General features: G+C 42.5%; 1 protein-coding gene across 4 annotated transcripts in view; it reads right to left on the bottom strand.

Annotated features, from left to right (window-relative positions):
- The window catches only part of LRRIQ1 (leucine rich repeats and IQ motif containing 1), a 211,335-nt gene that overhangs the window by 86,942 nt on the left and 99,505 nt on the right, over positions 1–24,888 (bottom strand). For 3 of the 4 annotated variants that reach the window (XM_030214743.1, XM_030214745.1, XM_030214746.1), the window contains exons 15-17: positions 19,246–19,713; positions 10,974–11,115; positions 1,395–1,514 (exon numbers count right to left, since the gene is read on the bottom strand). In XM_030214743.1, coding sequence (XP_030070603.1) covers positions 1,395–1,514; positions 10,974–11,115; positions 19,246–19,713 — 730 coding nt within the window. The remainder of the gene's footprint in view (positions 1–1,394; positions 1,515–10,973; positions 11,116–19,245; positions 19,714–24,888) is intronic. The other variant, XM_030214744.1, reaches the window with a different exon arrangement.

The following is a 24,888-nucleotide window of genomic DNA, read 5'->3' as shown; positions in this document are numbered from 1 at the left end:
AGCAAAGTCAAAGGTGACATTTTTTTAAACAAATAAAAATACAGACAGAAAAAAAATGCCACCAGCCATATGCGCTGCTGAAACTTAAAACTACTGAGACTAAGAGAAATAAAACAACAGAAGATCAATGAGAAAAATGTCTTCAGATAGCTGAAAAGGAGACAGAAGTCCATGTATTATGGCTGTATTACTCGTTTATCATGTACTTTATTAATATGACTCCCGAGTTAATAAACGGCTTTAAACATAAGGCTAAAATGGCAGAAAAAGCTATCCATCAAGATATTCCCCTCTTTTAATGTATCCAGAGCACGAATATTCATTTCCTGATGTATCTTGAACATAGCGTATGAATATTGAATTTTTTGTGATAGGTCATCAATAAAATTGTTTAAAACTAAAGGATAGGCAAACTAGACACATGCTTAGGGCTTCAAGGGCCCTCTCAGATGTGCTAATTTGATGGCTCCCAAGGCAGAGTTTTGTACTGGTAAGCCAACTTCTGTCAGAAAGAAGAGCAGGAAGGAGGGACTACGGCCATCACTGCATGCAGAGAGGTCTGTCAACTCTCCCACCCCATGTGCCTTGCCCTCCAGTTGGCATTTTTTACTTGCTCCTGCTTCTTCTGCCACTTTTTGTCTTCAGATGGAAACACAGGGGGCCCCCATTTTATATTACAGTGGGAGACCCAACTTGCTGTTTTGCTTAAGGGGCACTAAAGGGTTAATCCTTCCCTTGACCCAAATGAATATCCCTACACATGTTCAAAAATTAGCTAGGAAAGCACTAAGGGGACCTTTTACTAAGCTATGTAGGCTTGTACACGCGTAGTTTTGAACTACCGTTCGGCTACCACGTGGCCCAGGCGGTAATTTTATTTTTTTACGCGCATCCACTAAGTGCGCTAACTGGGCTGTAATCAGCATTGTACGTGTGTAGATCATTACTGCCTGGTTAACGCGTGAGACTTTACCGCTAGGTCAATGGGTAGCGGTAAGGTCTCAGGCCCAAAATGGACACACGCCAATTTTTATTTTGCCGCACTTTCATTTTTGGCCAAAAAAAAAGGCTTTTTTGAAGATGTGCTGAAAAATGGACCTGCGAGCGTCCAATACACGCGTCTACACCAGGGCAGGCCATTTTTCTGCGCACCTTAGTAAAAGGACCCCTAAAACTGTCCTTTGATGTGACACATGATGTGGATCACACGATCTATCAGTGCTGCTCATGTTAACTGATTTTTACCAGATATTATGCTGTAATTTGAAATACTATCTATACAGTTTAATTGAAATGAGTGTAAAAAATTAATGGAGGGGATAAAAATGACAGTATGGAAACTTAGAATAAAATTTTGCTTTAGACTAGGCTTTTGCATTAGTAATTTTACTTACCTCATCAAATTTAAGATCTTCCAAATCCACTTCTTCCAACTCCTCCTCAAATTCATCTTTTTGAACTGCAGCAAGAGCCCTGGCCAATTTCTGGCGCAAGAGGAAACCCTTCCATACTGCCTGAACAAAAAATGTAAAGCATGTTATACAAGGCCATAGATCAAACCCAAATCCAGATTCTCTATGTTATCCCATTAGGAAGATAAAACATCCTAGACCCCGGTTTAATAGATCAATGATCTGTTTTTTGAACTTTATGTGACATTTAAAACTACAAGACAAATTAAATGCCTGCATGTGTCTAAAGCTTGTAATACCCAGGAGGCTCTCTTTAAGAAACCAGAATGGAATCTTGAAACTCCCTCCACTACAAGCCTGGGTCAACTAATTAATTATTTGACAATTCCTTCAGGGGCAATATATTACAGCTTGAGGGAAAAGAAGATACAGACAGAAAGCAACATTCAAAAGGCTGTGAATCAAGAAAACACTTGTGTACCATTTCCTGTGCTTACAAGAAGATCTATTCAGCAGTTCAGTTAATTCTCAGGTAAAAGAACTCTTTAAATACCCCCAGTCCCTGAAATGATTTAGCATATGTACTTTATTTATTTAACTCTTTATAACCTGCAAATATCCACAGTACAGAAATAAGAATACAAAATGAAAATGTGTTGTGTTAGTTAATATGAAAAAAAAAATGTGTGACAGGGTTAATATAATCTAATTATAGATCCAAATAGAACACTAGAGGCAGGTTTCAATTCTTAGTAGGTATTACTTATTAGCAGGGCTTTTTTTGAGGGGGTACTTGGGGGTACTGAGTACTGGCACCTTTTCCATTGTCTGCTAAAATTGACCCATGGACCCCAAGTTTTGATGAAAGAGCTCAGGCTCTACACACCGATTCTGCTTTGTCATAGATTCTGTGACTGGTTGCAGGGGGCCTGGCTATTGTGGGGTGGGTCCCCCCAGTGATGACTCCACCCTGAAGGGTGGCCTGGCATTTGAGTACCGGCACCTTTTTCGCTAGAAAAACGCACTGCTTATTAGGAACTGAGAGGGTCTTTTACTAAGGCGTACTCACGTTTTTAATGTGCGCTAAAAATAGGCGAGCGCTATACGTTAGAGATGCCCATAGGAACACATCGGCGTCTCTAACGTTTAGTGTGTGCCTGTTTTTAGCGACCACTAAAAACATGAGGTATGCCTTAGTAAAAGACCCCCTGAGACTGCTGTGGAAATTAATGACCTTTTATACTTCAAGATATTATTTGATGGTGTAGGGGTTTTTTTCCTCACACAACCAGAGGTGAACAGAATGATGCCAATCCTGTTCAACACAGATGTACTACTGCTGCTTATTCAGTATTTGGCTAGTGAATTGGGAGGGGGGGTATAGCCTTATCCCACTGCTGCTCTTTGTGACCTTGGGCAAGTCACTTAACCCTCCATTACCTTAAGTACAAAATTGGAATATGCAGTTAGGGGACAATACTGTAACTGGGAGCCTTCATTTAGGGGCCTGACGGCAGGTACCTAGGTACTGCTATAGAATACTAGTGTAAACCAGTATTGGTACTTAATATTTAGACACTCGCAGTTACACTAGCCATAGCTGGCATAAGTGTGGGCACCTAAATGTGGCAGAACGTCTGTAGCTTAGAGTATTCTGTATATTACCTGCGCAAGTGGGAGATATGCCTATGTCCCTGTGTATAACCCAGGGGCGTATCTGGAATCCGGCGGTAGGGGGGGCCACAGCCAGAGAGGGGGGGGCACATTTTTGCCTCCCTCCCCCCCCCCCCCCGCCGCCGCCTCTCTCCACCCCCTCCCCGCCGTCAACCCTCCCCCGCTGCTTACTTTTGCTGGCGCCGAGGTCCGACCCGCAATCTCCGTTTTTCGTCTTCCTCCGTGGCCATGCTTCCAGGAAGTAACGCTGCAGTGCTGATTCGTTGAATCCAGCCCCTGTGGCCCCACGCAGATACGCCCCTGGTATAACCCCCTTGCTATGTAAGGGTGTCTTTTACAAAGTGTTGGTAAGCCCAACGCACGGGAGCGGAGGAGTAGCCTAGTGGTTAGTGCAGTTCGATTCCCACTGCAGCTCCTTGTGACTCTGGGCAAATCGCTTAACCCTCCATTGCCCCTGGTACAAAATAAGTACCTGAATATATGTAAACTGCTTTGAATGTAGTTGCAAAAACCTCAGAAAGTTGGTATATCAAGTCCCATTTCCCTTCCCCTCTTTCCCTTATGACATCACAATATCAGAAGTGAGCCAAGTGTCGGGCAATCAAGCCATTGTGACATCACTGATGAGGTTGGCTCTTATTGGTGGAATGAGTGGAGGAGTAGCCTAGTGGTTAGTGCAGTGGACTTTGATCCTGGGGAACTGGGTTCAATTCCTACTGCAGCTCCTTGTGACTGCGAGCAAGTCATTTAACCCTCCATTGCCCCTGGTACAAAATAAGTACCTGAATATATATAAACCACTTTGAATGTAGTTGCAAAAACCTCAGAAAGGCGGTATATTAAGTCCCATTTCCCTTCCCCTCTTTCCCTTATGACATCACAATATCAGAAGTGAGCCAAGTATCGGACAATCAAGCCATTGTGACATCACTGATGAGGTTGGCTCTTATTGGTGGAATGAGTGGAGGAGTAGCCTAGTGGTTAGTGCAGTGGACTTTGATTCCCACTGCAGCTCCTTGTGACTCTGGGCAAGTCACTTAACCCTCCATTGCCCCTGGTACAAAATAAGTACCTGAATATATGTAAACCACTTTGAATGTAGTTGCAAAAACCTCAGAAAGGCAGTATATCAAGTCCCATTTCCCTTTCCTTTTCCCTAAATCAGAACTACTGCTGGTGCAACACGGCCACCGGCGCTAGTTCAGCCCCGAGTGAGAAAAAAGAAAATCCCCAGAAATGGCCTGGGGGCTTTTTAACCGCTGCTGTAATAAAAGGTCCCTGGTGCACGGGAAAAACGACCCCTGCCGCTAGCGCAGGGCCCTTTTTCCCGCAGCTTGGTAAAAGGACCCCTAAGTTAAGCGAGCATTTGCAGACAAACCCCTAGGTGCCCCGCTGACACTGAAGTAGGTATGTGTGTCCATGTACGTGTAACTGGTAGTCTAGACATTTATGCATGTAACACGTGTGTATATGTGAGCACCCAGGTTACAGCATTGCCCTTCAAGCCCCCTGGGGACAGGGAAATACTCCTAAACCTGAACATAACTTGTTTTGAGCTACCACTGAAAAAGGGGTCAGTTAAATGCAAAACTGTATGTAAAAAAAATGAGAAATCTCATTCTTATGCACAAAACGTTTGCTGACAAATTATTATAAAAATCACTAAATGGATTTTGATATTTTTTTTTCTTTTTTGGAGATTTAAGGGGCCTATTTACTAAAGTACAATAGGTTATTGCACTTACCTTACCTAAGTGCAAAATGTAAGGTATAGTAAATACAGGGGGTGTATCCAGCATCTGTCCTGCATTTACCACACAGGGCAGATACTTACCATACAAGCCCATGTTCTATCCCTTGGCAGATAGTGTGGGTGCATTTGCACTGTCTACCAAGACATGGAATTCAGACATTTGCCCAAAAAAGGAATGAAATCAAGAAGCTGTTGTGGAACTACTTGAATTCCCCTGAAGAGCATCCACTTCACAAGATACCCCCCCCCCCCCCCCCCATACAATCTCCCTCCTGACAGCCCCCTCTAAGACCAATCTTCCCCTGTGCAGCCCCCAACACAAACTCTCCTCCTATGAGTTTCCCCTATCCAGACTCCCCAACAATTACCTCCCCAAATAAGACCCTCTACAATGGGAATATACCAGATCAGGTCCCATCCTGCTGTCACAGTACCTCCACCCTTGACACCCCATGACTTACCCAGGGGTTTCCCTGGTAGACTAGAAGACCAAGCAGAAGAATCCCCCTCCACTCCCACCTTGATGTTGCTCTGGATTTAAAATGGCATCTATGACTCCTAATGGCAATCTTGGGGTAATATCGCTACAGTTCATCCTGCCATTTCTCCTTATATACATATATTCAACCCAGTGCAAAAAGAATATTAAGTAATGGCACATGAAATATCTTGTTTTTTAACTAATGTGAGAAAAGCCTCGGTAGTGACTCGTTTCCCGCCGTAACCACTAACCGCCTACTAACTTCTCATCATCCATGTAAAAGTTTCTCATATTAACTTTTATTGTCTCAAAGCAATTTAAATATCTTATAGAAAAACCTTGTTACTTATCTTAAAAGCTTCAATAAACTCAAAATAATTTCAGGAATAGACTAGGACCTGCGCCAAGGCCACAGTCCTTACAAAACCACCCACATCTCTCCGGCATCAGTGAATATCTTTCACTTGATCTTGAAAGGGGCAGTACAGGGGGCAGTGGAGGAGCTGGCAGGTATGTGGGTGTTGGCAATATTCAGTGCTGGCACATACACAGGTAAGCGGCGAATTTAGGTCAAATTAAAAGCTGTCCCAAGTTCACGTGCTTAGCTTTGCGGCCCCAGTTGAATATCGGCCGGGACCTGCATAACAAAAAAACATTGCTGAGCCACGTCAACCCCCCCCTTCCCCTCTGGTCCTAGTCCTCCCACCCCCTCCCCAGCGATACTAAGCCCCCCCACACACATCCTCCCCCTCCCAAACCTCCCACTCCCCCCCTCCCAAGCCCCTACTCCTCTTCTTATGCAGGCCCCAGCTGAATATCGGCCGGGACCTGCGTAACAAAAAACATTGCTGAGCCACGTCAAACCCCCCTTCCCCTCTGGTCCCAGTCCTCCCACCCCCTCCCCAGCTATACTAAGCACCCCCACACCCACACATCCTCCCCCTCCCAAACCTCCCCCCTCCGAAGCTCCTACCCATCTTTTTATGCAGGCCCCAGCTGAATATCGGCCTGGACCTGCATAACAAAAAAACATTGCTGAGCCACGTCAACCCACCCCCTTCCCCTCTGGTCCCAGTCCTCCCACCCCCTCCCCAGCGATACTAAGCCCCCCCACACACATCCTCTCCCTCCCAAACCTCCCACTCACCCCCTCCCAAGCCCCTACTCCTCTTCTTATGCAGGCCCCAGCTGAATATCGGCCGGGACCTGCGTAACAAAAAAACATTGCTGAGCCACGTCAAACCCCCCTTCCCCTCTGGTCCCAGTCCTCCCACCCCCTCCCCAGCTATACTAAGCACCCCCACACCCACACATCCTCCCCGTCCCAAACCTCCCACTCCCTTCCCCCTCCCAAGCCCCTACCCCTCTTCTTATGTAAGCCCCAGCTGAATATCGGCCAGGATCTGCATAAGCTCCGGCGGCCAGAGCACATTATTAGCACCGGATATTGAGTACCAGTGTCCAGCCAAGTCAACGCTTAAAAAAATGTTGACCACCGCTGGCTGATTATTACCTCAAATATATTCAAATATAAACTAAAAGCTAAAGGAGAAAGGAACACTGGGACACCAATTAATGATGTAATGCAGCTGAGTGAGATTTAGTTTTTTGTAAATTTTGTTCCCTACTGCCTCATTCAATCCTATGCAAACACACGTGTTAGCTCAATAAAGATATGTTTCATAGGTACATAATGTTTGTTTCGTTCTCTTTAATATGGCCTCATATCTGAACTTTGCCTGTCTTACGCATTTCAGTATTTGTTTACCAGGAGTAGGCTTTTACAGCAGCATAATAATTCTTTCTAATGTGGAAACACTCTCAGGATCAACTCCTCTCAATATGGTTAAAAGCGCATTATTGATATATTTTATTTATTTGAATTTAACTTACACTTTTTCAGTAGTAGCTCAAAGTGAGTAATTATATTCAGGTACTCTAGACATTTCCTTGTCCCCAGAGGGCTTTCAATCTAATTTTGTACTTGAGGCAACACAGGGTTAAATAACTTACCCAAGATCCCAAGGAGCAGCAGCAAGGTTTGAACTGGGCTTCCCTGTTTGCCAGCCAGCTGCTATGTGTGTGATGGAGTCCTATGTACACTTTTAGCCAACATTGGAAGAAGGCAACTTTCAAACAGTTAAATGGCTTTTAAAATAGCTCTCGCTAAATCTGAATAGCCAACACTATTTTTAAATCTTGTATTTAATCCAAACAATGCATGTGCATGCACCACAATCTCCAAATCATACCCTAAAAAGTGTTAAAAGACATATTAATGCAAGCAAATGGATCAACATGAACTGATAACAAAGCTCAGGTACCTATTTTACAAGAAGTGGTTTAAAGTTTTTAAGCATTTATTTTATACAAAAAGCCCTCTTGCATAATTTAAAATGAGATTCACTTTCTATGGCTTTCTGCATCCATAAGGACACATGCCCTTCGTATCTAATCCTGAATCATTCAGAACCTTGTGGGGTTTGTCATACAAACTTTAGTCTACTGTGTGGTCCAAAGACTTCTTAATATTGTCCAGCCCTTCCCTTTGACCTCTACCATACCAAATTCTCTTACCATATCCCCTTTCAACAGTCTGCTTCTTATTACACACCCAAAATATCTCATCACAAACTTACTCTTACCCTATACATGTTTCACAGTCCTTTTGCGATTTTTTGACAGTATATGACAATACCATTTTTTGTTTGCTTTTTGCTAATTGTCATCTTTTCAATTCATACAGATCACTGGGACACGTTAACATTTTACAAACATTGCATTATTTATTATTTCTGTATAGTTCTAAACTTTTAAAAATGCTTGAAAGACCCACTGCTGCTGGAAGAATTATCTGCCCTCCAAAACAAGAGAACAGTCTAAGAATTCTGCTGCTGTTTAAAAATATAACAACACGAAATTGATAATTATTCAGAACAAGTCCTTCCCCCATTACAGAGTATATATTACTTGAGACAGAAAATGAAGCAACAACAAAGAAATGTGGAACAACAAGGTGAAGGCGAAGACATAATGAATGTTACAGATTTATTGGAAAAATCATTGGAAAATATTGAGACTCAATCAACTCCGGTGGTATCATTTGTGTTTTTGCAGGACAAAGAAACTTTCTTGAAATTATACTTTAAAAAAATACAGCCAGAGTTTAAAGGGGGAAAAATATCCATATTTCCGGACATATCTAAATGGTCGCAAATTGGAAGGAAAAAGTTCTTGGAAATGAAGAAAGAATCCATGGAAAAAAAAGCAACTTTTCAGCTGAGATTTCCATGCAAATGTTTGCTCTTCTTTAACAAAAAGAAATATATTTTCTATGAGCCTGAACAGTTGCGAGAATTTCTTAATGCGCAAAGTATTGAAGAGCAGTCATAGGATAAGAGGTTCATTTTGACTCTTATTTGACTTTTCTTATATATAAGCCATCTTTATAATTTTGCTTCCTTCCTCCATATTGTGGACTATAATCCAATGTAAAGACACTGTCTTTAGTGGACAATGTTTATCTTGTCTATTTGAAATATATTTGTGGAATATTGGTATACTAGCCGTTGAGCCCGTCCAAGCGGGCTAGTTTTGGAATGGGGGGGGGTTCCGAGCCCCCCCCCCCCACGGGTCGCCACCGCCGCCGCTCCACCCGGCCTGAGCACTGTCTTTATTGAACTTACCAGTAGAGACTTCCCGCTCTGTCCCGCCCCCGTCATCACATATTGATGCGGGGGCGGGGCAGAGAGGGAAGTCTCTACTGCGCATTTGCGAGTGAGTACGCCACTCGCCTTTTATATGTTTGATCTGTTCAAAGTTTACTCTTTGTAAAAATTAAAATTCAATAAAGAAAAGAATTTAAAAAAAAAAAAAAAAAAAAAAAAAATATATATATATATATATATATATATATAACAACATTTTCAACTTACTGCTGAAATATTATTTTCAAAGTCCCATAAATTTTATCTCTATCTGCATTGGAAAACATAATAAGACATATCTTTAATAACAATTTTTTTCATTAATTAGTTTGCATATTGAAAATTATAATCAGGTGGCCATTTTAACTAAATGCAACAGATGTTTATTGCAATAGCATTAAAAAAAATCCCTTGTATGAGATTTTGAGTCATCGCGAGCAAATGTAAAAGCTCCCTTCTTTTGTGACTATAAGATCTTAAAAAGTTATAGAAATCAGTGTCATAGCGAGGGTGGCTGACACCTGGGGCGGGTCGCCGCTGTGCACCCCCCCTCCGAGTGCAGCAAGGCGCCCCCCCTCCCCGCGCACTCTCCCCCCTGGAGCGCATTCTTACTTCAATTAGGAAGCGAGGGGCGGGCGAGAGGGCTGATCCGCCCCCGAGTGCGCGTTGCTGGGAGCTGCATCGGTTCCGTTGGTTCCTTGTTCTCTCTGCCCCGGAACAGGAAGTAACCTGTTCCGTGGCAGAGGGAGCAGGGAACCAGCGGAGCAGACATCCCCCCAGCGGCGTGCACCCGGAGCGAACCGCTCCACCACCCCCTTTCCTACGCCACTGCTAGAAATATACTGCTACCTATTAAGAAATCAAAAGGAAACCTATTTGAGTAGCCTACAAGAGTGGAACATTTAAACAGCAATTAGAAGGTTCAATAATGATGATCATGATTAACATTTTAAAATTATAATTTTCTTTAAGGTTTCTGGATTTGGTAATTATTGGATTACGGGGATTAGACACATTTTTGTTAGTTAAATTGCCTTATATGCTTTAAATCTTCTTCAAATGGTGTGCATAAAATGCAACCCAGTATATTTTGACATTTAAGGGGTCTTTTACGAAAGGGCCTGTTTTATTCCTATGGGCCCTGCTGCAGGTAACTCGAGCTAAACTTTAGTAAAAGACCCCCTTAATTCCAAACTGGGGAAACAGTTACTCTTGCTTCTAAACACCACTAATGTTCAGACACTAATCTATACATTTAAGTAAAGGTGTTTTTCTGAGGAAAAAGAATTAAGAGCAAGGCCTCAATGAACTGAGTATTAATTAAACACATCCCCAGGACAAGAAGCATGACGTTCAGAAACTATATTTTCATTATTACCAGTGGCGTACCAAGGGGGGGCGGTCCGCCCCGGGTGCACACCGCTGGGGGGGTCCCGCACGCCTGTTGGCCGAGTCCGCTCGTTCCCTCCCTGCTGCTCCCTTTGCGCGGAACAGGTTACTTCCTGTTCTGGGGCAGAGGGAGCAGCAGGGAGCGAGCGGACTCGGAGCCGATAGGCGCATGGCACCCTCCCCCCCAAGCAAGTAAAAATGCACCCGGGGGGGGGGGTCGCGCTGCACCCGGGGGGGGGTAATTTCGCCGGGGGGGGGGGGGCGCACTGCACCCGGGGGGGGGGGGGCGCATCGGCGATCCGCCCCGGGTTTCAGCCAGCCTAGGAACGCCACTGATTATTACATCACCAAAATCCCTCAGTGGTCTCATAGTCATAGATACATATTATTAAAAGAATGATATAAAAGAAAAAAAAAAAGAAAAATGTCCTACACAGAAAACTTCCACAAACACACCAAACATGAACCTTGCTCACAAACCTACTGTACAATATCAAACTGGGATTGCTTTCTCTTTATAAATCAAGCAACTGATAACCGCTGATCAATATACTAACCTGAATGAGGGTGGCAGCTTTCTCTTTACATTCTTGACTATCAATGTATGGATCCTTTGCTTTTTTTGCAGGGGAAATCTGTTTCCTAGTAAGACAGTGGTTTCGCCAAGCTGATTGTATCACTGTAGCAGCCTTATGAAGTCTGGCAAAGAAAAGAACATCTGTATGGACAAAACAACTGTAGCTGCAAAACTATAAATATGCTTTCAATCCTAGTGCTAAAACCATTTTGAAAAGCGTCACAAGAGGCTTTTCATAAAGAGAGGATACACATTTCAAAAAACTAAAAAAAACCCCCAAAGGATAGCACTAAGCTGTACCCAAGCTGCAAAGGACTGAAATACAAATCAACCTATGCATCCAGCTTCTCCTATATAAGCACACAACTATGGAACGCAATACCACAAGCCGTGAAAACAATATACGACCACATGAACTTCCGGAAATTACTAAAAAGTAACTTGTTCAAAAAGGCATACCCTAACGATCCAACTTAAATGCCTTAACCCAGCAACACAACAAAACCAAAGCTCATACTGGACATAACTCAACTCTTCCTTCTTACGATTCCCCAATGTGTCTGTCACACATGAACTTCACTTTACCACAACCTCACTTTGTATCTGTTAAAACCAGTATTGGCGATCGCCTCTAGGGTACTATGTAAGCCACACTGAGCCTGCAAATAGGTGGGAAAATGTGGGATACAAATGTACCAAATAATAATAAGTAATGTTACATCTTCTATTTCTGTTTTCTAATATGCATTTGTAATCCTGCTCTTCTCTCAAAGACTGAAAGAGGTGGTGAGCAGTGAAATTATCCAGAAAACTTTGATAGGCTTTCAGTCTGGTCAGATTAACTTAGGGACCCTTTTACTAAACTGCGTAAGCGTCTACGCACGCCCAACGCGTGCCAAAATGGAGTTAACGCCCGACTACTGCATGGCTCTTGTGGTAATTTCATTTCTGGTGCATATCTGATACACGCATCTGAAAAATATTTTTTTTATTTTGGGGCGCGCATAACAGACGAGCGCCAAGTGGCATTTGACGCGCGTAGGTCATTACCGGCCAGATTCTTTACCACTAGGTCAATGGCTGGCTGTGAGGTCTCAGTCTCTAAATGTACGAACGGCAATTTTGATTTTGCCGCACATCCATTTTCAGCAAAAAAAAAAAGGCCTTTTTTACAAGCGTGCTGAAAAATGGATTGGCGTGCACCTAAAACCGGTGCCTACACTACCGCAAGCCATTTTCAGCATGCCTTAGTAAAAGGACCCCTTAACTTTGGCTGAACAACATTGAATACCAGCATTGTCCGACAATAATATAACCATGCTGCTATGAACACCTCTTTTCCCACCTCAAATTTGGTCATTTGATCTGAGCAACTTTTGTGCAAGCCATTCACTGGGGAATACTTTCAATGATGTCCTGCTAGCTCCCTTAGGGGTCCTTTAACTAAAATGTTTATTGTACAGTTTCTTAATTGATTTTACTACTTCATTTGCTAGCCCACTTTGGTATTTGTGGTGATGTTCTGAAGTGGTTCCATGGTTTCCTAAAGGCCATATCCTCCCAGGTGAAATTAGCTGGTTCCATACCTTCTCCTTAGTCTTCTGGTTGTTAGGTCCTCGGGGCTCTCCCCATCTCCAATTTTGCTTAATGTTATGATGACACCTTTAGGCAGTCTTTTAGAGGACCATGGGTTTCATTCCTTTATCTATGCAGATGATATCATGATTTATATCCCTTTTGTGCGTGACTTTCAAGATATTCTGCTATTGGTTAAAATTTGGCGTACATCTGATGAAATCTTGGGCATCTGCTTTCAAATTAAGGCTGAATAAAGACAAAACCAAATTCTTAGTTCTCACTAATCCTTTTGATGACACCTCTTTAGAGAGTTTTACTATTAATCAGGTATCTTATCCTTTGGAGTCAACATTGAGACTGCTGGGGGTGGTGGTAAATCGGCACCTATCTTTTGAGCCACAGGTCTCCTCTGCTCTGCTCTTTAAACCTCTTTGGCAGTTAAGGAGGTTATGATCCCTTCTTCTCTACTGAAGCCTTCAGACTCCTGGTCCAGATGTTTGTTTTGTCTCTGTTTGACCATTGCAATACGATCTGCTGGGTAAAGGAACAGTTGCTGAAGAAACTCCAAACTGCCCAAAACACTGCAGCTAGGCTTGTCTGTAAAGTTTCTCATTTTGATAGGACATCACAGTTGTTATCTAAGCTGCACTGGCTCCCAATTAAAGCTAGGATCACTTTCAAACTTTGTGTTCTTATCTACCAGATATTGTTTTGTATGTCCCCTGACTATATGCAACCTCTTCTTCCACCACATAATGCTGTTCTAGGGTCTAGGAATTATTTACAGTTACACTATCCAAGCAGTAAGAACACTGCATATAAGTCAGTTCTTGAAGCAGGATTTGCTTATCAGGGCGCTAAATACTGGAACTCCTTGCCTAAATCTATGGTAAATCGAGGTTTGACAGTTCAAGTCCACTGAGTGAGAAACTGCATTGGCTTCCTATCAAGGACCGGATAACTTTTAAAGTTTGCATCCTGGTGCATAAAATTCTCTATGGTGAACCTCCAGCATATATGGATGCCCTTATCAGCATACCACCTAGGAACTCTTCTAGATCGTCATGCACGTACTTGAATCTTCACTACCCAGCCTGTTGTGGCATCAAGTATAAAACCACCTACGCATCCACCTTTCCCTTTGTTAGCGCTCACACGTGGAATAGTTTACCAAAATCTGTAAAATCTATTCAAGATCATTTGGCCTTCAGAAAATCTCTAAAGACCCTATTATTTGGGAAAGCTTAAGCTACAGACCCGCCTGGCATCTCTAGTTTCTGAACTGCTGCAGTCGTAACGACATATTGAACTCTATTATTCTTTCTCCTTTTCCTCTCCTTTGCTGTTACTTGCTAATCTCTTTACTTCAATGACTTTGATTGTTTGCTGAATTAATGTATGTTTTGCAGACTGATGTAAGCCTGCCCATAGGTGGGAAAATGTGGGATATAAATGCTACAAATAAATAAATAAATAAATAAATAAATCTGTCTGTGGTCAATGTGATTACACAACATTTCGAAAAATGCTAAAGACCTTCTTCTTTAGCAGATTTCTGGAAGTGGTCCCTGATGTGATCGCTCTTACCTTTCTGTCTTCCCTCTCTGATCCAGGAATTGTAGTGCTTTTTTATTCTCTGTAATATTGTATGATGTGGTTGTATTCGCTTAGTTTTGTGCACTTTAGACTTGATTAATTATATTGTTAGCCACGTTGAACTCAGGTTGCTGGGATAATGTGGGGCATAAATGTCATAAATAAATAAAAAAGATTTTGAATGGGGAGAGTCCTTTATCTGATAACCCACTTTGAATTTCAGTCTAATAATAGAGTTTTTTTTTTTTATTACATTTGTACCCCGCACTTTCCCACTCATGGCAGGCTCAATGTGGTGGGCAATGGAGGGTTAAGTGACTTGCCCACAGTCACAAGGAGCTGCCTGTGCCGGGAATCGAACTCAGTTCCTCAGTTCCCCAGGACCAAAGTCCACCACCCTAACCACTAGGCCACTCCTCCACGTAATTCGGTTTTTGTTTCGCCCTCCATTAGGGTTATAAAAAAAAATTTAGAGTATTCAATAGCCTTTTAGTGTGCAAGCACCAAAATTATGGAAAGATGTGCACCCTTGCGTTAATTTTCAGTTGGATTTTAACCTTTTAAAGAAGAATTTAAAAACTATTCTTTTTAACAGAGTTGTATCTCACTAAGCTTCCCAAGAATATGTCTTGTCTTTTTTGCTTTTTGTATGTAAACCGCTCAGAACCTAGAGGTAGATGCAGTATAAAAGTGTAAGTAGTAATGTAATGTAATGTATTGATTGACCTGGTGCTGTTCTCCTCCTCATTGGATACTGGCAATAGTCTAGGTGAGTCATGGTAAACTCTCCCCTTCTCTTCCATTTCCCAGTCCTTCTCATGGTTCAGTGCTGACCCTTTTTCTTAATCTTTTTGCATAAACATTCTGCACTTTGGATGCAATATTAGCTGGGAAGGGGAATTTATTCTAGAACCAAGAATCCAAAGAAGTTGAGAGCGTCTTCAGGATGCCTTGGTAAGCAGGAGTTTGTGTGACTCCATGGTCCTTGTATCAGACCTTAAAGTACTGAACTGAAACTCAAAGGCAAGGAAAGCTTCAAACTTATCCTTCTAGGCCAATGATTTTCAACCTTTCTGCATCTCATGGCATACTTACAAGGTGCAAAAATTGTCAAGGCACACCATCAGTTGATTAAGGAAATTATTTAACAAACAAGTATTAAGATTCATTGGATCATTTTCTTTTTATCCACTCTGCAGCAAGGGAAGAGAGGCAGCCTGGCCAACAACTGAACAAATATGTAGAAATTCTCCAAAGCGTAGATCCAGTGGATCCCCCACTTTTCAGTCAACAGAGTTTTCTCCTGTCAACCTGTCAAACTCCCTTGTAGAGTACAATCTAGGTTGGACTTTAACCAGCATAATTCTAGCCACCATCTGTCACAACCCTACTGCTGCATGTACAACTCCATCCAAAGTGCATTTACAATCCACCCATATACAAACACAGCTATGGCTATAGCTGCTCCGTATCTGCCTGGTGCAGACATTATTAACCTTCAACATGACTCTAACCAGGAAATTATTTCCCAAAGGCCCCTGGTTAGTAATATGCTCCATCCCACATGTGGTCCTCCAGCTTAACCTTGTACCCAGGTGTATTCCTAATAGCACTGTAGTTATTTTTTCCAGCACAGACTAGGTCCCCAGACATTTATATTAAACTATGGCTTCTACTCAAGAACCTGTACAATAAACACACTGCCCTTTTATCAGCTTCCCAAAACTCTGATAATTCCATAATAACACAGCAGCATTTTTTTCCAGCTCCTATCCCCATCACGGGTATGAGAGCTAAACCTCACTGCATTCTAGTTCTCTGGTTTTCTCTTCAAAGTATTCTCCCTATAAAACAGTTCAACTTTTCTGGAGTTCATCAATAACCTCCCTAATTGGCCTCAGATGTTTGCTTATCTGTACCTGCTTGTATCTAAGCCACAGCCTGCATGCTTATGTTACACCCCATATTGGTCCCGAAAAACGTTTTCCATGGCTGCAATGAAACCTGCACACGTAGCAGCAGAGATATAAGACTCCCGGGCAAGAAGGATGGCGAGCAGGGGCTAGAAGTCAAGATCTCGCGGGGGCTGCCTCAGCTCTGCACTAAACACGTTTCTTCAGTAGGAAAGAAGGAAGACTGAGGGAGTGGGATCCCCGCCGACCCAGCAGCACTTTCCAAACAGAACCAGCAAGAGTAACACTGACTTCAGACATTAAGAAATGAAAACCTAAGCTGGCAATCACTCGGCCACTGTCCCCAGCGACAACATAGCTCTTACATCAGCAGTTGGTCATATTTCTGCTCCCTTAATGACTTTCTCCTGCACCACTGCAACCTCCAACTGCAGGTAAACTTTCCTAGATTCTTCTCCACTGCACTTTTGCCGTGGCGACTACTGTGCTCCGGACTGCCAGAAGAGGGCACTCACTCCCATGAGAACCCTGGTATAGGAACTAAGTCCATCCCCACCGGATCCCTGCGGACCTGGAGGGGATTCCTGCGGGGTCCCTGTGGACTCCGAAGGAATCCTGTAAACCCTGTTCTCATGCAGCTCTCCACCGTGGCACACCGGTTGAAAAACGCTGTTCTAGGCCAAAAGCACTACGGGCAACATCTTAGAACAGATATTGCAGCTAAAGTCATCAAGGCCTTGTCTGAAATACTTGTATCAAATCTTGTGATGGTCAATAGTAGGCATCTTTACAATGCAACTGGAACAGAATTTAAAGCTGCTACCCTTCTCTTCAGCAAAATCAAATTATAAAAATGTTCCTGTTGACAGTAGAAAGTACAAAAAAATAAAAATAAAAAGAGAGAGAACAAATTAGGGTGTCCTACTGGTGTGACAACACTGAAGCAAACAGGCTGTTACAGCAGAGGTAAATTAAAAATAATGACACTTTATAAAATGTTGAAAACCCTTTAGAAATGTAAATAAAGAGCACTATTATCTGAAAAAGAATTTGATCAGAGTGAGAAAATAAAGGATTTTTCCTCACATACATCATGCAGCTCCTGCAGAAAAAAAGACACAACTGAGATTTCTGTGGAGAAAAAGGAAACTAAGAGGAACCACTGCAGTGTAAGAACTGCCACATACATAACGAGAAAGCTATGAATATTATTTGCCTGTTTGGAGTCAGCTATAGTCACCTGACTGCTGAACTTGTTTTAATTCAGAGAAAGCTATGTACTTACTGCTTATTAAGCAGGGCTTTTTTTGAAGAGGTACTTGGGGGTACTGAATACCGGCACGTCTTCCATTGTCTGCTAAAATTGACCCATGATCCCCAAGTTTTAATGAAAGAGCTCAGGCCCTACACACCAATTCTTCCTTGTCATAGATTCTGTGACTAGTTGCAGGGGGTCTGGCTATTGTGGGGTGTGAAGGGTGACCTGCAATTTCAGTACCGGCACCTTTTTTGCTAGAAAAAAATGCACTGTTATTCAGATTCAGAGCAGAAATTTCAAAAGGAAGTCCAAGTTTGCAAGTCAGATATGGACATCAATTTCTCATGTATTTTAGAACACGATCTGCTCACATACAGCCTTTCTAAAATACATGAAAAATGGGTGTCCAAGCGCTGGCTACATCCAGCATCAACATCCATTTTGCAAACTGAAACGTCCAGACTAGGAAGAGGATAAAACAAGAGACATGGACATCTTTGGGGCAGCAGAGAAATTTCCATATTATAAAATGGCCACCAGATGCCCATGTGGAGCAGAATCTTAATGGTTAGAGAACCAGCAGAGAATCAGAGGTTGCAGGTTCAAATCCCACTGTAGCTGACTGTAATTTTTTTTTTTAATTGTGAGCCCTCCAGACACAGAAAAATACAAAAAAAACCCTTCCTTTACTCCACTGAGGGGCCCTTTTACTAAGCCACGCAAGCGCCTATGTGCGTCAATTTTGAGTTACCGCCCGGCTACCGCATGGCTCTTTGCGGTAATTTCAGTTTTGGCGCGCGTCTGCTACGCGTGCCGGAAAATATTTTTTTATTTTCTGGCGCGCGGGTGGCCATCATCATTTTACGCGCTTAGACCATTACTGCCTGGTTACCGCATGAGACCTTACCGCTAGGCGGTAAGGTCTCAGACTCAGAATGGATGCACCTCAATTTTCATTTTGACGCACGTCCATTTTCGGCAAAAATTTTTTAAACGTTTTTTTTTTTTACAGGTGCGCTTAAAAATGATTTTGCGCACATCCAAAACACACGTCTACATTACCGCAGGCCATTTTTGAGGGTGCCTTTGAAAAAGGGCCTCTGAGTGCAGAACTGCTTATTTGTTGTTTGGACTAGAAAATAAAAGCACACGACTTGACTACCTTCCGGAAGTTAATGAAGACGCACCTGTTCGAAGAGACTTCCAAAAAGAATCCTCCTTAATGACCTGATTCCAATCTATACCAGAACCAACTAAGACCGATCCCTCTAATTCGACTATTTTAATCATATTATCATCATTGATCATTATATCTTAACCTGCTCTCAATTATATGTTATGTATTATCATTCTACTGACCCTATTTACCTGAATTCTTATACACGAATCTGTAACATTATACTGAATTTCTTACTCTGTTAATAGTGATGCCTTTGCAACATAATGTAAGCCACATTGAGCCTGCAACTAGGTGGGAAACTGTGGGGTACAAATGCAGCAAGTACGATAAACAATGGCACTGCATTTTGTCTAGCAAAAAAGGTGCCGGTACTCAAATACCAGACCACCCTTCAGGGGTGGAGTGATTATTGAGGGACCCACCCTACAATAGCCAGGACCCCTGCAACCAGTCACAGAATCTATGACAAGGCAGAATTTGTATGTAGAACCTGAGCTCTTTCATTAAAATACGAGAACCATGGGTCAAGTTTAGCAGAATGTGGAAAAGGTGCCGCTACTCAGTACCATCAAGTACCCCCTCAAAAAAAAGCCCTGAGCAATGGCAAGTTGACACAGTGTTCTGGAAAAAAAAATAAACAATTTGTCTCTCAGATGATAATGCTTCACAAACACAATAAATCACTGAATAAAATATACACATATATATTTGTGTATTCAGAACTTACTTTTCTGATTTGTTCTCAGTAAGCTGACACTTCTGCTCCACATTACTAACACAGTTTTCTGTTGTACCTCTGGTTTCCTGCCAGTTCCTCAATGTTATATTATTTTCAGTTTCCCTGTGGTGACTGATGTTGTATTTAACACCCATCTGCTCTTTTGTGTACTGTTGCTTCTTTTCTTCGGGATCAATGCAAGAGTTAATGAGCACAGACTGCGTTTGACCAGCAGTAATCTGTCTTGCAGAAGTATCCTGCTTATTTTCATTTACACCAGTGATAAAGGAGTTATTATGCTGAAGGCTGTCGGTGAGTGCTGGCTTCAAATCATCCCTCTGAGCTTCTGGTTCGGCTCTGGCATTGATGCTTAGGTCTCCGTATTCATGTGCGTATCTGTGTTCATGAGCAAGTTTCATCGATGCCGCAAAATACAGACAGTGAATCTGTGAAGCATCTACCAACGAACAGGCCCTTCTGGAGAGAACAAATGGCAGAGTGAGTATAACTGCAAACTATTTTTAAGAATGGTTTTATTTTTTATATCATGAGAGGGAGCATAGCATGCTTTTTCCTTGCATTGATTTCGGATTCCTCCTTTCTTCCTTTTCTCCAATGGTTGCAAAAGCTTATTTTAGTTTTTAAAAATAAGATGGAAACTGCACGGCTATGTCCCATGCCATGCAAAAGGAATAAACAATTTAATAGCAACAAAAAAAAAAGTTAAAATATTGCTTCAGGCAGTACTGATACTATTTCAACCTGTCCTTTCTAAAGTGTTAATAGATGCATGCACTGCTGTATTTATAGGACAGCTGGAAGATCCATTAACGTAATTTAGAGAGTTGGATGGGAAAAAAAAGAGAATATTATTAGTTATGGCTCTGGTAAATGCAATAACTACAGCACTGGACCCAGAAACAGCAGGTTTAGTGAGGGCTATGAAACTAGGAATGAAATGGGTGCTTAAGAAGATATGGGGTACTTTTATAAATGGCACGAGGACACTGAGCAACATTATGAGCCAAATTCAGTAAATGGTGTCTAAAATGTAGGCGTTTTGGAATAACGCATGTAGTCCTATTCTACAAACTGTCTACAGTAAGATGTGATTCATAGAATAGCGCATAGGCTGGGAGAAGACGCCTATATTTAGGGATGGCCATATACGTCACTGAAAACCTGGTGTAAATACCTGTGCCTAAATGTATTATAATATTGTTTATTTGGATTTGCTCACAGCTTTTTCAGTAGTAGCTCAAGGTGAGTTACATTCAGGTACTCTGGATATTTCTCTGTCCCTGGAGGGCTCACAATCTAAGTTTGTACCTGAGGCAATGGAGGGTTAATTGACTTGCCCAAGATCACATGGAGCAGCAGTGGGATTTCAACCGGCCACCTCTGGATTGCAAGACCAGTGCTCTAACCACTAGGCCACTCCTCCACTAAAGGTAGGTGTGTTATTCAAATTCTATAACAATGCACGTAAATTTGAGTAGTGCCACTGACATGCCCACAGTCCTCCCATGGCCACGTCCCCTAGGCTGACGCCAACATTTAGGGGTGGTCATTTACGTCACTGAAAACCTGGCATAAATACTTGCGCCTAAATGTAGGCGTGTTTTCTGAATTCTATAACAATGCACGTAAATTTGAATAATGCCACTGACACGTCCACACTCCTCCCATGGCCACGCGCCCTTTTCAGTTACGCACTTTGGAATTTTTGTGTGCCTCTTTATAGAATACACCTAAAAAAAAGTGCATGTAAATTCCAGTTATTGCTAATTAGTTGTGATAACTGGTCGCTATCGGTCAATTATCAACACTAATTGGCTCATCATCAATTAAGGCACACGTGTAAATAGAGTGCACGTCCAATTTAATGCGCACTACCAAGCTGCACACTACATAGAATATGCGCATAAGTGAGCTCTTATAAATTTTCTTGTGGGTACATATGGGTAAAAATAGGTGTTGACAGAGGAAGAGACTAAGTGGGGTGAGTGTGGGATCTGCACTTACGTATGTATTTTATAAAATACATGCATGTGCACTGATCTCTAATCATAAATACTTGCATAGATTCACTCCTGCCTCAGAGCAGGTGTAACTTGGTTCAGCAGTTTTTGAAGGTGGACAGAGACAATTTTATAAAAGCAAATAGCACAAATCTTATCTTTACGAAATAAGTGCAACATTGGCAGCTGATACCCTTATTCTGTGCGTTTTTGCTAGCAAAAAAGGTGTCGGTACTCAAATGCCAGGCCACCCTTCAGAGGTGGGGTAATCACTGAGGAACCCACCCCACAATAGCCAGGCCCCCTGCAACCAGTCATATAATCTATGAGAAGGCAGAATTGGCGTGTAGGGTCTGAGCTCTTTCATTAAAACTTGGGGACCATGGGTCAATTTTAGTAGACAATGGAAAAGGTGCCGGTACTCAGTACCCCCTCAAAAAAAGCCCTGCCCTTATTCAATAATTACCCACCACGTAAATACCTCATCGAAGGCGGTTGAGCTACCAGAACTATTGAAGAGAGCAGCTGTTGAAAATCCCTAAATTAAGATTCTGAAAACTGGGGGAACTTTTGTCCAGTGTCTTTAAGTAAAGTAATAGAAAAAGCTGTTACTAGACAATTGTAGGAATATACATCCATTCCGATCTGGATTTCAAGCAGGATTTGGGACGGAGACAGTGCTAGCAGCGCATAGGGAGGGCAGATAGATACGGGAAGGGATATACTGGTTATTTCATTGAACCTCTTGTCAGCTTGCAATATAATAATTATTAGATACTAGAGGGCCCTTTTACTAAGCCGCGTAAGCATCTCTGCGTGCCCAACGAATGCCAAAATGGAGTTACCGCCCGGTTACCGTGTCGCTCTTGCGGTAATTTCATTTTTGGCTCGCGTCTGATACGCGCAGCTGAAAAATAATTTTTATTTTCGGACGCGCGTATCGGACGTGCGCCAAGTGGCATTTGATGTACGTAGGTCATTACCACTCGGTTACCGCTTGAGACTTTACCATTAGGCCAATGGCTGGTGGTAAGGTCGCAGATCCAAAATGGATGTGCTGCAATTTTGATTTTGCCGCACGTCCATTTTTGTCAAAAAATTTTAAAAGGCCTTTTTTACAGATGCGCTGAAAAATGGATCAGCGTGCGTGCCCAAAACCCACACCTACACTACCACAAACCATTTTTCAGCGCGCCTTAGTAAAAGGATCTCTAAGAAAAAAAGTAAGTTAGTTGGGTATTGCCAGGAAACTACAGGGACTTTGTTTTTAATAAAAGAGACATGGCAATTAATGTTATTAGGAGAAAGCACTCCCTGGCTGTACTTAATTAGGGATGGGGTATCCCAAGAGGGGCATAATGGAAAAAAGAAGGGCGTCCCTGCTGGTTCCCCTGTTCTTTTCATTCCTTCCCCTTCCTCCCTATAATTTCAATTGTAGATTTATTATTGTATTAGATTAATTTACTGCATTGGCGTTCGCCTCTGCGGTGCAATGTAAGCCACATTGAGCCTGATACAGTTGGGAAAATGTGGGGTATAAATGAGATAATAAATAAATAAATAAATAATCGAACGGGTCACCCACGTTTTCCTGAGCACGTCCTCGCAGGACATCCCAGCGAAGGGGCTAGGAAACCCGTATTATAGAAACAAGATGGGCGGCCATCTTTCGTTTCGATAATACGGTTGGGGATGCCCAAATTTCATCATTTAGGTCAACCTTAGAGATGGTCGTCCCTGGTTTTTGGCCATAATGGAAACCGAGGACGCCCATCTCAGAAGCGACCAAATCCAAGCCAGGTCATGGGAGGAGCCAGCGTTCGTAGTGTACTGGTCCCACTCACATTCCAGGACACCAACTGGGCACCCTAGGGGGCACTGCAATGGACTTCAGAAATTGCTCCCAGGTGCATAGCTCCCTTACCTTGGGTGCTGAGCCCCCAAAACCCACAACTGTACAACACTACCATAGCCCTAAGGAGTGAAGGGGGGCACCTAGATGTGGGTACAGTGGGATTCTGGTGGGTTTTGAAGGGCTCACATTAACCACCACAAGTGTAACAGGTAGGGGGGAATGGGCCTGGGTCCGCCTGCCTGAAGTGCACTGCACCCACTAAAACTGCTCCAGGGACCTGCATACTGCTGTCAGAGAGCTTGGTATGACATTTGAGGCTGGCAAAAAAATATTTTTCAAGTTTTTTTTAGGGTGGGAGGGGGTTAGTGATCACTGGGGGAGTAAGGGAAGGTCATCCCCGATTCCTTCCGGTGGTCATCTGGTCAGTTTGGGCACCTTTTTGAGGCTTGGTCGTAAGAAAAAATGGACCATGTAAAGTTGGCCAAGTGCCCATCAGGGACGCCCTTCTTTTTTCCATTATCGACCGAGGACACCCATGTGTTAAGCACGCCCCAGTCCTGCCTTCGCTATGCTTCCAACACGCCCCAATGAACTTTGATCGTTCCCGCGACGGAAAGCAGTTGAGGACGCCCAAAATTGGCTTTCGATTATGCCGATTTGGGCAACCCTGGGAGAAGGACACCCATCTCCCGATTTGTGATTTGTGTTGAAAGATGGGCGCCCTTCTCTTTTGAAAATAAGCCCAGCCATTTACGCACTATAGACTAGATTCTATATATCACGCATAAAAAAAATCAGCACCACAACGAAATACGCCTAGATTTAGGCATACTTTATAGAATAAGCCTAAATATCCGTGCATTTTATAGAAAACGCCAAGTACCCATCCACGTAACTAAATTTAATCGTGGGCAGTTACACCAAGTATAACTTAGAGTAAATGATGAAACCTAAATTATTCTATAACCATGCACATAGATTTTAGAAATGACCACGACCTCCCTACTCCACACCCATGGTCATGCCCTCTTTTGAACTATATGACTTAGAATGTACACAAGTCATGTTAGAGAATATGCTTAGACAGCCCTATGCGTAAATTCGAATTAATGACAATTAGTGTTAATAATTGCTTAAGTGGCAATTATTGGTGCTGATTGGCTAGTTAATTATGTGCACAAATCCAGAATACGACTGGATTTGTGCAGGCAACAGGGGTACTTCATCGTTTATTAGAGTCTGTCTAACCATAAGAAAGAAACAACAACACTCAAGGTACATCAATATATATAGTAACATAATAAAATTAAAATAAAAGCCCAACAAATCAATGCAGTAAAATCCCATGAAATATAAAGAACTCCTGCACTTTTTTTGGCAAGTGTATACTTCCATACATAAGCGACTAAGCACTATTCTGTAAAGGCACGTGTCAATGGCACAGCCTGTAAATGCATTTGTTGCTCTTATGGGCGGATCATGGGCCATGCTGCCATTTATGTACGCAACTTACAGAATACAGTAAGATATACCTGTTCCTGATGCATTTAGGTACCTACAATTATGCCAGATCTAAGGATGGGTTAACTGTGTTAACGTAAATGTAAGGTGAGCTGATATCAGGTTATGCTAATATTCTATAACAGAATTTGGGTGCCCTGATGCCATTATAGGATAGGCTAATACTGTGTGGCATTTTCTACAATGTATGGTAAAGAACTTTTCTGTATAGGAGAACATGCTTGGAACATCGACAACTGGCTTTGCACGTACCAT

This window comes from Microcaecilia unicolor, chromosome 9 (assembly GCF_901765095.1).
Source record: "Microcaecilia unicolor chromosome 9, aMicUni1.1, whole genome shotgun sequence".
NCBI lineage: Eukaryota > Metazoa > Chordata > Amphibia > Gymnophiona > Siphonopidae > Microcaecilia > Microcaecilia unicolor.
The sequence above is the reverse complement of the archived record's forward strand: the minus strand, read 5'-3'. Positions and strand labels throughout refer to the sequence as shown.